At 33.1% G+C, this 14,266-nt stretch overlaps 1 protein-coding gene across 3 annotated transcripts in view; it reads right to left on the bottom strand.

The window, feature by feature from the left end:
• The window catches only part of LOC124369085 (latrophilin-like protein LAT-2), a 381,707-nt gene that overhangs the window by 13,952 nt on the left and 353,489 nt on the right, over positions 1 to 14,266 (bottom strand). For all 3 annotated transcript variants that reach the window (XM_046826807.1, XM_046826804.1, XM_046826808.1), the window contains 5 exons: positions 5,929 to 6,193; positions 3,250 to 3,469; positions 2,884 to 3,158; positions 2,445 to 2,695; positions 2,042 to 2,332 (listed from right to left, as the gene is read on the bottom strand). In XM_046826807.1, the coding sequence (XP_046682763.1) occupies positions 2,042 to 2,332; positions 2,445 to 2,695; positions 2,884 to 3,158; positions 3,250 to 3,469; positions 5,929 to 6,193 (1,302 nt within the window). The remainder of the gene's footprint in view (positions 1 to 2,041; positions 2,333 to 2,444; positions 2,696 to 2,883; positions 3,159 to 3,249; positions 3,470 to 5,928; positions 6,194 to 14,266) is intronic.

Below are 14,266 nucleotides of genomic sequence, written 5' to 3' on the forward strand. Positions count from 1 at the left end.
AGCAATTCAGAAAATACAGCGGAAGGATTATGAACATATAATTCTCTGTCAGAATGTCTAATATGTTACAAAATATCTATAACATGCCCTTATTTATTTTATGAATCTGTATGGACTTTATGATAAAGTTATTTCATTAGTTATTACTATTAGTAGTTACTTTATAGTCATTTTATTCGTTACGACTTAAATAAGGGAGCTTTAATAATTTTAAAATATCATTATTTTGATGTAAGATTTATATAATTTTAATAGAACGTAATCAGTGTATAATTTGATATAAAAAAGTTTTATGTGGAAATGATTTAGGGAATTGTAATAAGAGTTAGTAGTTGATATGGGAAAGTTACTTAGCTTATAGCCATTTGGATAACGATATAAAAACACACAGTAATAACTATATATTAACTCACTCCAGAACCTTTTCTGAGAAAATCTGGAATTCACGTATCCTCCAGCTATACATTAGTTATACAACGACAAGTTTTAGATAACCTCGTGGATTATCTCAGATTTTTAAATTTAGAAATGGGAATGCCAGAATGGGGATAAAGAATGATCCTTTCAGATGATTAAACAATAAATCCTCCTGGACTTAAAATAAAGAACCACGCTCGATCCAGACTAATCTTTTTGGAGACTAGTTTTGTTTCATAAAAGGTACAGTATATATCATTATTTGACAGAGGAAAGATAATGATTTAGGTATGTTTAAAAATGGGGAATTCGATTCTACATTAATTCAGTTTAGTTAGATATCGTACAAAGCAGAATTTAAATATATCTGTTTCAATGTTTAATTTGACTGATATGCCTACACACAATGCCTACCTTAAACGACAGGTTATTTAGTTTTATTCCTGCCATTTAAAAAATACATTAAAGATAAAACAATAGTTTAGTGCCTTGGTTTTACTATCTTCGGTTGCAGGTGTTTTATTATATTTTTCTAATCATTTATCAGTAAGTCTCTTTCAATGTTAAGTTACAAATATTCTTAAGTTTAGATTTAATAACTCATTGCAGGATATTCTCAACTAACGATTAGCCATAAATATAAATGTACTGACCAATATTGATATTTATAGCTACTGTAAAACATACACACAGTGATATTATAACATTTACGTTTAAATACGCATTAGTTCAAAATGTTGTAAAGTATAATTTATAGCCAATTCATCGGTGCATATTAATTATTTAAATAAAACTTCACTATAAGATTTCTATAGATTGGATATAATAAAAATATACTTATATCTTCCCAACGAAGTTGAAACTACAATAATCAAGGAAGTGTATTATACAAGTTAAACCACGTAATGCATATTATATCACTTACACACACATACACAAGTTAATATTATATATGTACAGTTGTGTTTAGAAAATATTTAAAAACGGAAAAAAGTTTTTTAACGGTTATGTTAATGATTTCTTCCTAACATCAATTTCAAAATGGTGTCAATTAAAAAATGCTTGTACCGAATTTCATGAAAACCGTATATAAGGGAAAATATTCATAGACATGAAAGCTATATCATAACAGAGTACACACTTTAAAACTCGTTTGCTATGATGGGGTGATAAAAAACGCGTTTTACTGTCAAAATAAGTCTAAGCCTTACCTAAATCTTTGAAGATTTATAGCATAAAATCAATTAAAATAAATTCCCACTTACTTGTCGTCCGGTTATAGTAAATTAAATGTACGTAATTAGCGTAAGAACTAGTGTTCATGTGCTTTGGCAAAGTGTTTTCCTTACATCGGTTTTCGTGAATTTTATGGAATTGCTACCATGGAAAGTGGTGAAATGATTTTTTATATGTAATAGATTGTGTAAAATTACTGTACAATGATTTAAACTGTTTGGATGTCACGTATGTTTATGGAAAGCCTTGACAGACTGTCAACAGAGCCAGACATTATAAAAATCTGAATTGTGTTTTAAGGACATTTATCATTTTGTGCTTGTAATAACATTCTTGAAACACGCCGAATAGATTTTGTTTCAATATGTCTATAACATGTGATAGTTACCTTGATGGTGCCTGTGCCTCTGGTCTGGCTGCTGGACGAAGTGTTTCTGGTGGAAGTTCCCCTGTTTTTTCCGCTTCTGTGGCTCTTGAGCTCCCCGGTCCTTAGGAACCCTCCCCAAGCCCTTCTTGCTTCCGGGTATTGGACACATCGCACGATAAATATGATAAATCCTTGCAGAGAGTTAGCCACGCTGAATATGTATTGGAAAAGTAATCGGAAGTCACCGACAGCGAATATGCCGAATATCCACGTAACTCCAAGCAGTGTCATAACTGTAAATGCACCTCGGACCTGTAACACCATATATGTACATACACAGGAGACGTATCGGAAATGTAACTCACAAATTACGTGATAAATAAATTATTTTACAAATAGCTTATGGAATTTGGATGGATCGTACCTGAGCAGCTGTAACACCATCGTCGTTCTTGTGGCCATTCTTGCTGATGGTTTGACGCTGGCAGATCACTCTGCTGACCATCAAGAACACAGACGTGTTGACGACGAGAATAAAACACGCAGGTCCGACAAAGGTTACGTAGTATATCGTTATGCTGGATGGTGAAAATAGACACCAGTCGGGATCTTTAAATCTGTAGTATTCAATGCCTGAGTGGTACAGTGTTCCTCCCACAACACATAGAGGCCACCCTATGTGCATAAAACGTTATCTTAGTTTAAATACTCGTATATAGTGTGACGTGTAGCGACATATGAATGTGTATATATGGTTTATTGCACATATGACTTAATCTTATACTTTGTGCTCGCTTACGCTATATCATAATTTTGACACATGCTAGAAACATTATATCTAAAAAAGTAATGATGATATTTACCCCAGGCAAATATCATCCTCTTGATTATGAAGCGGGTCTCAGAAGAGGCAAACACGGTGATGAGCAGTTGGTACATGTTTACGGCCTCTACTAGCATCCACGACAAAGACGTGAGGACGAAGTAGTGGGCCAGCATTACGACAATCATGCAAGTGTTCACTTCGTACACGTCAATGTGCTCCTTGATCGAGATCACCAGGAACGAGATGTTCATGAAGAGGAGTGATATACACAAGTTCAGCAAGATCTTTCCAGACCTATCTCGATTAAGGCATCTGTAAATAAAGTCACACATCATACGAACCGAATCAAGACATTTTAAAATCGATAATCACCGTACATTTAGAATTGTGATGGAAAAGTTACCGAAATATGGAGTAGGTGAGGACGGTGAGCATGAGCCCGGTGATGCTGAGAAGAGCGCCGAAGTAACTGATAGCCGTGAGAACCGCCTCGTGGTCGTGGGCGAGATGTCTGCCCGGCTGTGGGTCGAGTAGCACCGAAAAAGCGGTAAGATGATTGGCTTCGCACACCACTAAGCCACCACTGCTGTTTGTCTTCAGACCCGACGACAACCACTGCGCACCTGGGAGATTTCACAGATTTTTGTTTGTGCGCTGCGAAATATATGCTTACCGATGGTTACATACAACGAAATTTAAGTTTTATCATTAACTTACTTCAAAGATGAATGAAAAAAATTATACAAGACAATAAGTTATTTAATACAAATAAACATTGTTCCTATATAGAAGTAAACTTTAACTCGGTTTTAATATCGGTTAGGTAAAAAATGGCAATGATCGATTAATATTTGACTTGACGTATACGCACTATATCAGTATCAATGAATGAACTTTGGAAAAATATTAACCGAATACACCGACAAGTAGCGGTTGACATTCCGACATTTCAAACAAACGTAGCACAAGCACTATAAAAGCCTCTGTGCTGGCCTGACTTTCATATATTCCCAGCAGTTAGATGTACACGGCGAAACTTAAATCTCTTAAATAAACTATACTATTTTTGTACTATACTAAACGTCATTATTACACTTGAAGAGATGGAAATAAAGTGATCACATGTCTCATATTTGTAAATAGTATACCTAATAATTCTTAAACTTTAAATTAATTTATGATCAATAACTTCTTAATTGGTTTCAATTTTCTTACAATAAATGAATGAAAAACCACAAAGTTTTCAAATAACAGCTAATTGTGATCCATACACCGCAAATAGTTTTTGTCATATCCGTATAAAAAGTAACAACCACCGCTTGAAAATTAGAATTTAGCGCAAAAATAAACTCATATTTAGTTTATATAATAGCTTAATCAAAACAATTATAGTAAAAACTTTGAGATATATTCCTTAAATAAGATAATTTTTAATCGTTTTATAATTTGACTTTCTCTCCAACACAGTGCGTAAGGCCAAACAGAAAGAACTGAAATGACAAACCTCTCGCTGAATTTAACATACGAAGGAACATAAACAAATATTCCAACGCCACGCCGCTCACAAAACGAATCTGTTTTGTACCATAAATATAATAACTGATTAGTAACGGGTTTATACATTTTATTTAGGATTTTAAAAGAAACAGAATCCATTTTAGAAAAGAAGAAATGTACTAATGTTTTAACACTGTGGTTAGCAGTATAGTAATTATCGTCATAAGCATTTAATTTGAATGTTAACAACTATGTGTTTGGATTATGCGGGAGACACATGAATATTTGAAAAGGCCATATACTTGCAAAGGCATGGTAGTTTCTAAAAATAACGATTTAAAAGTAAACAAAAATTATGCACAATCTAATGTATTTATAGAAAGTTACCTGAAGGAAATGACATTTTAATGATTAATGACACAATTTAAAACGGCTTCAGTTCAGCTGGTGTTATAAAGGTTTTTAAATATGTCATAATGTAAAGTATTTATTCAAGTGTTGTTTGGTATAGCTTAAGTCAAGCTACTATACAATAACGCCGTTATGTATATTCATATGTTGCCCGTAATAAAAAAGTTAACCTATTTGACCATTTATTGCACAAATTACTCCTAGCCCAAATAGGTTCAAAATTCAAATTCAAATTCAAATGACTTTATTTGTATTAAATATACAAAAGGGCGAATTTAGGGCCATAAGGCCCTGTCTTACAATTAACCCTAGCACATAGCACATATTTGATAAAAAGGGAGGGAGTACGGAACAAGCGTGACAGCACTCAAGAGTTAAATAAAAGACAAGGTATTCCTTGCACACAGTGGGGGCAGGAAACAACTGTGGGGTGGGTAGAGGTAAGGGGATATTGTAATATAAACTACGATATTGTTATTTTCCTTTGTACTAAGCAGAATTGTTGCTTTGACACTTTATTTAATTTTTTTTGAAGGCCATTTGGGCTTATCGTTTCGGTTGAAAGCTATAGCCATTTAAAGAGGTGTGCAGTTTACTGCAGGAATGAATATGTTAATTCTAAGTTACATTATTAAACGTATCTTTCTCATATTCAAACTAATAGTGACTGTGAACTCAAACTTTCAAAATTATAGTCGTAAAGCTCACTGTTTGAAAAAGAAAAAAAACTCAGAATAAACTTTAATATTTGAATATATATTTATTTTTCAAAAACTAATTAATGGCATTATAATATTTTATAACCGCAGGATTGATATAACTTTTCCTAATAGAATAGTAAGCGTAGAAAAATATTGTGATAAGGTTAAAAAGAAAACATATTTAAAAAATCTTTCACAAGGCAAAAAGTACTGTTTTAAACTTATAATATGTCATAGTTTCTCGTAATTGTGTACACCGTTGGTGTAGTTAATAAAAATTAAATGCGTTTATTTTGTAATATTATAGTATTAGCACGCAAATGACGTACTCTGCTTTACATGAGTACTATTACTCAAACATTTTCAGTTATCTTAAATTCATTTTTAATATAATTAAAACAATTAATTTAATATATAATTTTGACTTAAAGTACGGAGAATGGACAAATTAATAAAAAAAAAGCTCAACTTACGAAGTGAGTCCCAATATACACAGTGTGCAGTGTGAGATACCGAAGCAAGCGACGATGGAAGTGGTAGAGTGTATGATACAGCTTTGCTCAGATTTCTAACAGTTACGTTCAGCAGTCTTGCACTCAGAACTGGCATTTCCCATGGAGCCCAGGGTCTGCGGCGGTCTCTGAACAGTTTCCCATTCCTGTAGAAGACGAACTGCATCCTGACCTGCTCCTGAGCGCCAACTCCACTGACGGCTTCTTGAGGTACCACGATTGTTATCTGAATCATATATATCACTTATGTAGGTCTGTGTTTGGACCTACATCTAGGATCCGATTCTACTGACGGTTTCCTTAGGAATCACCATACTATCCTTATCATTTATATCATTTATCAGCTGTAATTTTTATTTACATAACTAATAAATTCTTATGTAGATTATTTGAGCTGTAGAGAGAATTGTACCCAGCACTGTTGTTGGGATCTGGTCTTAATGCCGTTTTGCACAAATATAAGCAAGAGTGAAGAACCTATAGAGATAATGCTAAGATCCCAAAACATTCTCTCGTACCCTGATTTTTTAAGACAAGTATTTAATCAAAAATATTCACAGAATTAGAAAATTGAGTTATAAAAACTTCATATTCTATCGCCTCTAAGTGAATGAAGTGATTTTAAAATGGTTTCAGGATAAGTGTGTGATGAGTGCAGTGTTAAGTAGACCTATTTATTTTTGTGCCCATTATCCTGCTTAGTATGTTTACCCCAAACAACGAACGTTATAAGATATTATCTAGTATCCTTCCTACTGCTATATTGTTGGGTTAAATCCCAAATTATTTATATCGCACGTCATTCCCACTAAACAAATATCGGGCTCTATGACTGCGTTGCCCACCCCTTGGTATGTTTGACCTCATAACGACGAAAGTTATATGACTCTATATAGTATATTTCCTACAGCTATATTGTTGACTTAGATCCATAACGGCTGTCAGTGTTACAGTATACAATGTAGTTGTAATATAAGCATATAAGTTTGAGTATATAGGCGAAAAAAATACTTTAGGACAAAAATACACAAAGCAAAAACGAGTAAGTCGCTATCAGAAAAGCCAAAATTCACATCATTCTTGTTTCGAAGTCTATTATATGAATTGGGAAGAAGCCAACATAATATATCGAAACCAGCATTTCTTTCAAAAGGAATTATCGAGGCCATAAGTCGAAATTATGCTGCTTTGGTTGCCAATTATGAAAGATTAACTAAGTATTAGATATTTATGATAAACCAATGAGGAGTCACAGTTTGGTTGTAATAAGTTAATCTAGAATGAACAACTAATAAAAAAAGTTCCACTCGTGGTTCCCTTTAGTTTTTCGCCGTCTTGTTCTCTTTAACTGGTAAATAAGCATCGTGTGGTGTTGCCAATTTGTTTTGTAGCTTTTCAGCTTAGTCAATATCAACTAGAATATGAGGCCGGAGTATCCGAGATTAGTAGACCATAAGTAACCACGCAACAATCTTATATTTGGCAGTTGGACCAAAGTCGTAAGAATATCGCGTGATTTAATTATCATTTAACAAATGTTGAATGTCATCAATATAATACAATTGTTTTACAGTTCTTGGAAAATGTGAACACGAAATATTAAAACCATCGAAAATTTTGAGTTTAGCTCCAATTTGCCTTACTCTTAGGTGAATTCTCAAATCTGACGCTGTTACAGACTTGACTCCTGGAATATGGAGTTATGTCGTTTAAAAATATTTAAACAAAGTCAGCGACAACTCAAAATGAACTCTTTGCATCGTTTTACCTTCAAAGACATCTAGAAAATATAATGTAGTCTAGGTGAAGAGGTATTATTATTGTCTCAACAGATGCACAGTTGGGTACACAGTGATGTTTTATAACATCCACAGTGATCTCTAAGCACGGTGGATGAACCTAGTTGTGTACACATAACGTAAATATGGTGAGAAGGGTTGATTCACAGCGTCAGATTCCAGACGCTGCACTAAGAGGAAGGTGAACTGGAGCTAAACTCAACATTCACTTTGAATCAACCCTTCCCGTCATAGCTACGTTATACGTAGAATTGATATCTAGCAACAAATAATTTCTGAATACATGTGTGATACGATAGAGCATAAATAAAATACATAGTGCGATAAAGAAATATAAAATATGTAACCTAGATTAACAGAGTATGACTTCTTTCATACAAGTCACATGTTACCATGATAAAGAAGAATGACTACTCTGTAACTGTTATGAAGAGTCAATACAAAGAAAATATCCTTGCAAAATTTTTAAATACTCTATATGCCTATTTAATACTCATAAACTCATGTTATAAACTACTTTTTAGGGATAGACCTAATATGATTAAAAAAGCATAAACAATAAAAAAATAATAAAAATAGTTATTTGTGTTTTTTTTTAGTAAAAGCAGGTGGCTTAGAAAATCTTTAGATTGCAATCCAAACAATTTCTAAATCGGTCAAAATATTAATGTGCTCTGAACTCGGACACTTTAAAAAAAATACAGCTAGCTATTTAAAGCTAAAATAGTTCCATACATTATCTAGCATAAAATAATAAATAATGATAATAATAATTTAATAATGTATTTCATAGCTTGATCAGTAATGACTACTGAGAATAATTTGTACGGGTATATTCGTGGAACTATCAATTTTTTTATATAAAGATAACTAACTTAAAACTGGTCAGCCAAGCTACGAACTCCAGATTTTTTTATAAAATACATATTTGCAAATGCAATAATAATATTTGATAACTCTGTTACACATTCCAGGTTCACACCGGTTGAAAATATGGCTAATACAATTAGAGTATCTGAAGATTTGAGTTGATTTAGTTATGCTGTAATGCTGTGCAAACCAGGAAACAGATAGTAGTCGTTAGATTAACTTTTTAAATTTAATTTATAAATATCTAAAGTTCATTATTATCGAGCAAGATCGAAATATATGATGTTGAAACACACTGATTCCAATGTAGGCTACAGTCAAAACACCTCTCCGCTTGAGGTTAGCTGAGCTGAGCACTCAGGCCTTATATTCTGATACGTATATTGTCCAAATGAATTTTTAAAACATATTTTATATAGTAGTCTCCAGCAACTATGTGCTACTCTGAAAATTGACTATTACCCTAAGGACTGTATAGGGCAAATGGACTTGATATATCATAAAATTCATCTTCAGGCGGATATCCTTTTTAAAACAGATTTTAAAAGCAGACGAACGTTTTATGAATTCCTTAATCTTTATTCATATGTAAGATTTTTCCTCTTTGAAAAAGTTGGTATTACTATTAGTAACTACTGTCCTTTTGCATCTTATTTGTACTTTTTCAAAGTTAATTGAGAATTGTGTTGTAAAGTATGTTACAGCCACTCATATTCTTAGAAAAGTGCATCAGCATTGTGCCAAAACTGTGCGAATATCGAATGAATTTGATCAACCAATGATATTTTTGATGTTTCTGGAATAGATAAGAAAGTAGTTCCTATAATGAAGGCCAGAGTTTCGGCACTTCAGGATAGGTTAGTTTACCATTTATGTTGTTGATAATTTATATCCATGTCAGGGTAGCTGTGGACTTGTTGAAGGTCAGGCCATTGCTCCGCGCGGTAACAATGGGTTATCTTATGACCGTCTGTCACTGTCACTGCAAGTCGTTTATTACGTGCTAGAACACGAGGCTCTTTTTCAAGCTCACAATAATATTGCGAGCACTCTTTGTTTCTGATTCGGGAGCGTCCGTTAAATGTGGGTTTTCTTTATGGTTATAATGCCGTGGATCAAGAGGTTTCGTCACTACCTCTACATTATCAAGAGATTATTGTTCCAAAATAATCTCTTGATAATGACAGACGTGTTAAAATAAATTATAGTTATGGTAAAGACCATAACTACACAAAGCCACAAAGGTGTAGCTAGCTCAAATAGAGTTTTTAATTACGGAAGTGAAATTTTGAGGGATAGTTCAATAACTATTTGTAACAGCAAATGGATAATTTAGCAAGAGTTCAAAATGTAATAATAATCCAGCAAGATTGCAAGATTAGCAAATATTAAAACATTGTGTTTTCATTAGAAATAAAAAACTGATTAATATAAATTTAAATGAATCTTAATTTGGAAAGCCAAAATATGTCATCTGATTTGGAATACCCTAGTCAAAAATAATAAATACATAAAGTCTGATGTACTGGAGCAGATCGCCAAGGGGTGAGATTCAAAAATTTTATTTAAATAATTGAAGTTTTCTTTTTATTAGTTATCAAACATTTGACTCAAAATAACCTATTATTACAATTTAAATCCATATATAACATATTTAAGTTGCTTAACTTCCTTAATCTTTTCACTATCGAGAGGGCAAAAACATAATGTATTTATGTACCAAACACCTAAATACCATATGCCTACTGTAAAAGGGTGGGGTCCATTTAGTAAGATCCGTTTTACCTACATTCAACGTTACACCACTTGTTTATATTATGGTCATTATTTAAGTAATATGTAACATGATCAGTACCTTTTGACAGCTTCTCTTGTGATTGCTATGTTCGTGACAGCTTTCATGGCAGCTGTGTTGGAGCGTATCACAGTGTTCCAACTAGACACGGCGATATACTCCGAAATCCCAAGTTATGCTCGTAAAAAAAAATCTATTTTGTGAATTTATTAACATGATGCACTTCCTCAGTAAATGAATCAAATAAAGTTTAATAATTTAATTTATAACACACACACACACACACACACACACACACACACACACACACACACACACACACACACACACACACATATATCTTTTTATTAAATGTATTTGGGAAATAAATTAATGTATGTATGGTTGGGCAGTAATCTTCTGTAGCTGTTCATTTATACAATCATCCAGAACTTTCAAACAATAATAAACTATCAATGTCTTAGGCTCTAATGATTGGACCCCTGACTGATAAATAAATGGTTTGTCTGATAAACATAATCAATATGAAGATACCTTTTTTAGTATTGGTATGCTTGATTCCGTCACCTAAATTTTTGATATATTCCGATATATTTTTCAAATTCTACATACATTAATTTGCAAACCCAGCTCGGCGGCAGCTGAAGAATGTAGTAGCCGCACGTTCTGAAGTCTAAGGCAACAACGACACGAGATCTCTGTGATTGCTCGCTATACCACGGCAACCAAGAAAATCGGCAATCAATCGTAGAATAGACATCATGATCTGGCCACAGTAAACTAACATGGCATAGAAAACGAAACTACCGTAAAATCACCTCCGTGCAAGTTGTGGGGTCCCAAGCTCAGGAAATATAATACACAATAATTATTTACACAATGGTCTTCATTACAGACTACTGGTCCACAATGGTCCATAAAACATGTCAGTATTGGTAAGAGAAAGTTTTAAAATGTGTTTTTAATCTGATATTTATGAAGGATAATCAGATGTAAGATATTTTACTACTCAGTCATTTATCAGCATGCATTCTAAAAGAAACATGTTCTTATTACTAAATATTTATTTGTTCACAAAAAAGACTGCTGTGTTTATATATTGTATTTTTTGTCTTGGACTTCTTATTATATAAAATTTAACCTAATACAAATGTAAAAATAAATGTTAATAAAAATGTCTCTTAGAACGTTTTTAAGAGACAGTTGTAGTCGAGGATCTTCTTAGAATCGAAAGACCAAGCTCAGATACAAGCGATGAAAAGTTGGGTTTTTTCAATGCGTTATAGAGGCTTCCAATGTCTTAACTCATTCTGTTTCAAAAACTTAAAAATCCACTTAGTTCATGAACTTTCTGAAGACGACTTCGATTTCGGAGTCCAATTTTAGTTAATGACGAGGAATATTGATAGTAACACAGTAGTATTAAACACTATTTTTCACCGATGAAGCGTCATGTGTACTAAACGGTATGGTAAACCACCACAACCATCGGTATTGGGCTGAATGTGTTTTGTCTCTCACTGCATGAGAGAGCAAAATATGCAGTATCCAGCAAAATTAATCGTTTATTTAATTTTTGTAATTTTCTTTTACATTCCAACTGTCAAGACCATTTTACAGTTGAATTGATGTGAACAGATGCTGCTTATAAATAACTGTCATACGTAGACTAGTGTGTAACGTCAGTGTTTATATACATGTAAGGATTCTAAAATTAGCAGGAATAGAGTTTGTAAATTATTAAACAAAGGAAGAACATAAATAGAACATACAGACATGAATAATGATAAATATAGTCATATTACACTGAAAATTTAAAATCTAGTTTTGGACAATTAATATGTATAACTTGTAGATATATATTCCAAATGTGTAAGAAAAAAGATACCTACCTAATATTCTGATTAATGAAAAAGGAACTATACGTGCAGTGTGTATAAAATAATCTAAATTGAAAAATGTCTCTTTAAAGGCTGATTTAATATGTTGTACTCTGCTATTTGCGGTGCACGAATTATTTGTGAAGCATATTGACACGTTCCAATCATGTATAGGCAAGAGGCTAACCTGTAGCCGGACTGTAAATTCCTAATTTTCGACCTCATCAAAGATCTTCATATCGTCCGCAAACAAAAAACTCCCTACACCAATCACTTCGAATATGTCATAAATGAATGTTATGAAGAGGTACGGGGCTGAAAATTAACCCTGTGGAACCCCTGATTTCGGAATAAATTCTCATGAGGTGCAGAATGGAAGTTTAACCTTCAGGTGCCGACTTGAAAGTTGGTCCTTACACAGCTGAGGAGTGAGCCAAGGATCCCATATGCTCTCAATTTAACGATGAGGATAGAATTGTCAATATTGTTGAACGTCCTTGCAAAGTTAATAAAGGCGAGTTTTTTCCTCCCATTTCTCATATCTGACAGAAAACTACTCTCAAATAGTAAGAAGTTTTTGATAGTAGATTTTGAGGTTGTTAATCCGTGTTGACTTTGACTAATTAGTGATCTGAGAAATGAATAGCACAGAAGACTCAAACACCTTACCTGGCAGAATAGTTATGAGCATATAGTTCTTAATTTCAGATGGATATCCTCCCATTTAGAATAATAACGAATATTTAGGATATCCGAAAAAAATTAATGGCTCTATGGAAGAGTTGAAGAAAAGTTAATGGAACCTGTTTTATTGTAGTCCAGCAAGAAATGCGCGTCAATAAAAAAATAGCGATGGGGAATGTTATCAGGACCAGCGTCTTTTTTATGTTCAACTTTCCGAGGCTTCAGAAGGACAAAATCTGATATCCAAATGCAAAATTGGGGACAGATTGTACATGCTACGAAAATACAGACGAATCTGGAGAACATATCGGCCATCTTATGATTATCAGAGTTGCTGTCTAGGGAGGAGTGAGAAGGAAAGCTGGGTGATTCACAGGATGACCAAAAAAATAATTGCATTTCCTGTTTTGTTTTTAGTATGTGTTGATTTAATTAAACATTATTTTTTCATACTTTGTGTTTGTTTATTATTAGCCTATTTAAAATTATTCTCTTCTTAATCAAATTCTCTAAAAGTTATGGTTAAAAATGTTGCGTGTTTATAACCCATTTAATGTACTTAATGCGTGTTAATGTATTTCAAATCTAAACAAAACATGTTTTTCGAGACTGAATTTTGTATATTTTGTCAGATATTTAAAAAAATGGATAGTCTTACAGGTCTAGGACATATATTATTCAATTTTTGGTTCATTTTAAATAAAATCCAATAAATTTAAAACTATCTTTACGCCATAAAAACACCAGTTTTGGTTTATTTACGTACTTTCCTAGAAAATCGGGCAAAATCTTTCGCTAGCCGTATCTCGCAAACAAAGCGTTTACGGACATATGTGTATGTATACATTTTTTTTCATTATTTTAATGAGAGAAAACCTCCTGAGAAGTTTGTCGGGTTACTCGTGGGGCCTTCCTTACATATTTCATTGCGTACGTAAATCGGTCATCAAGAAATTTCTCGAGCTGTAAAGAAAGATTTTTTACAAACATTAAAAACACACTTTTTGTAGTTTTACAAGATTCATTGTAGAGCTTGATTGCCAAAGTAGCTGAGAAAAAAACCATATATGACAATTACTCGGGTTCCGTTCCACTGGAAACCACCTGCGAAGTTTGTCGGGTTACTCGTGGGGCACCTTGTAGATTATGTGCAAGATGTTGTAAAACACTGCAACAATACCATCGGCCTAACCATAAAATTTGGTTTCATTATACGTCTATGATTTTTTGCTTATTATAAATTTCATTCTCGAATCAGTAGTAGCATGCAT

This window comes from Homalodisca vitripennis, chromosome X, assembly GCF_021130785.1.
Source record: "Homalodisca vitripennis isolate AUS2020 chromosome X, UT_GWSS_2.1, whole genome shotgun sequence".
NCBI classification, from domain to species: domain Eukaryota; kingdom Metazoa; phylum Arthropoda; class Insecta; order Hemiptera; family Cicadellidae; genus Homalodisca; species Homalodisca vitripennis.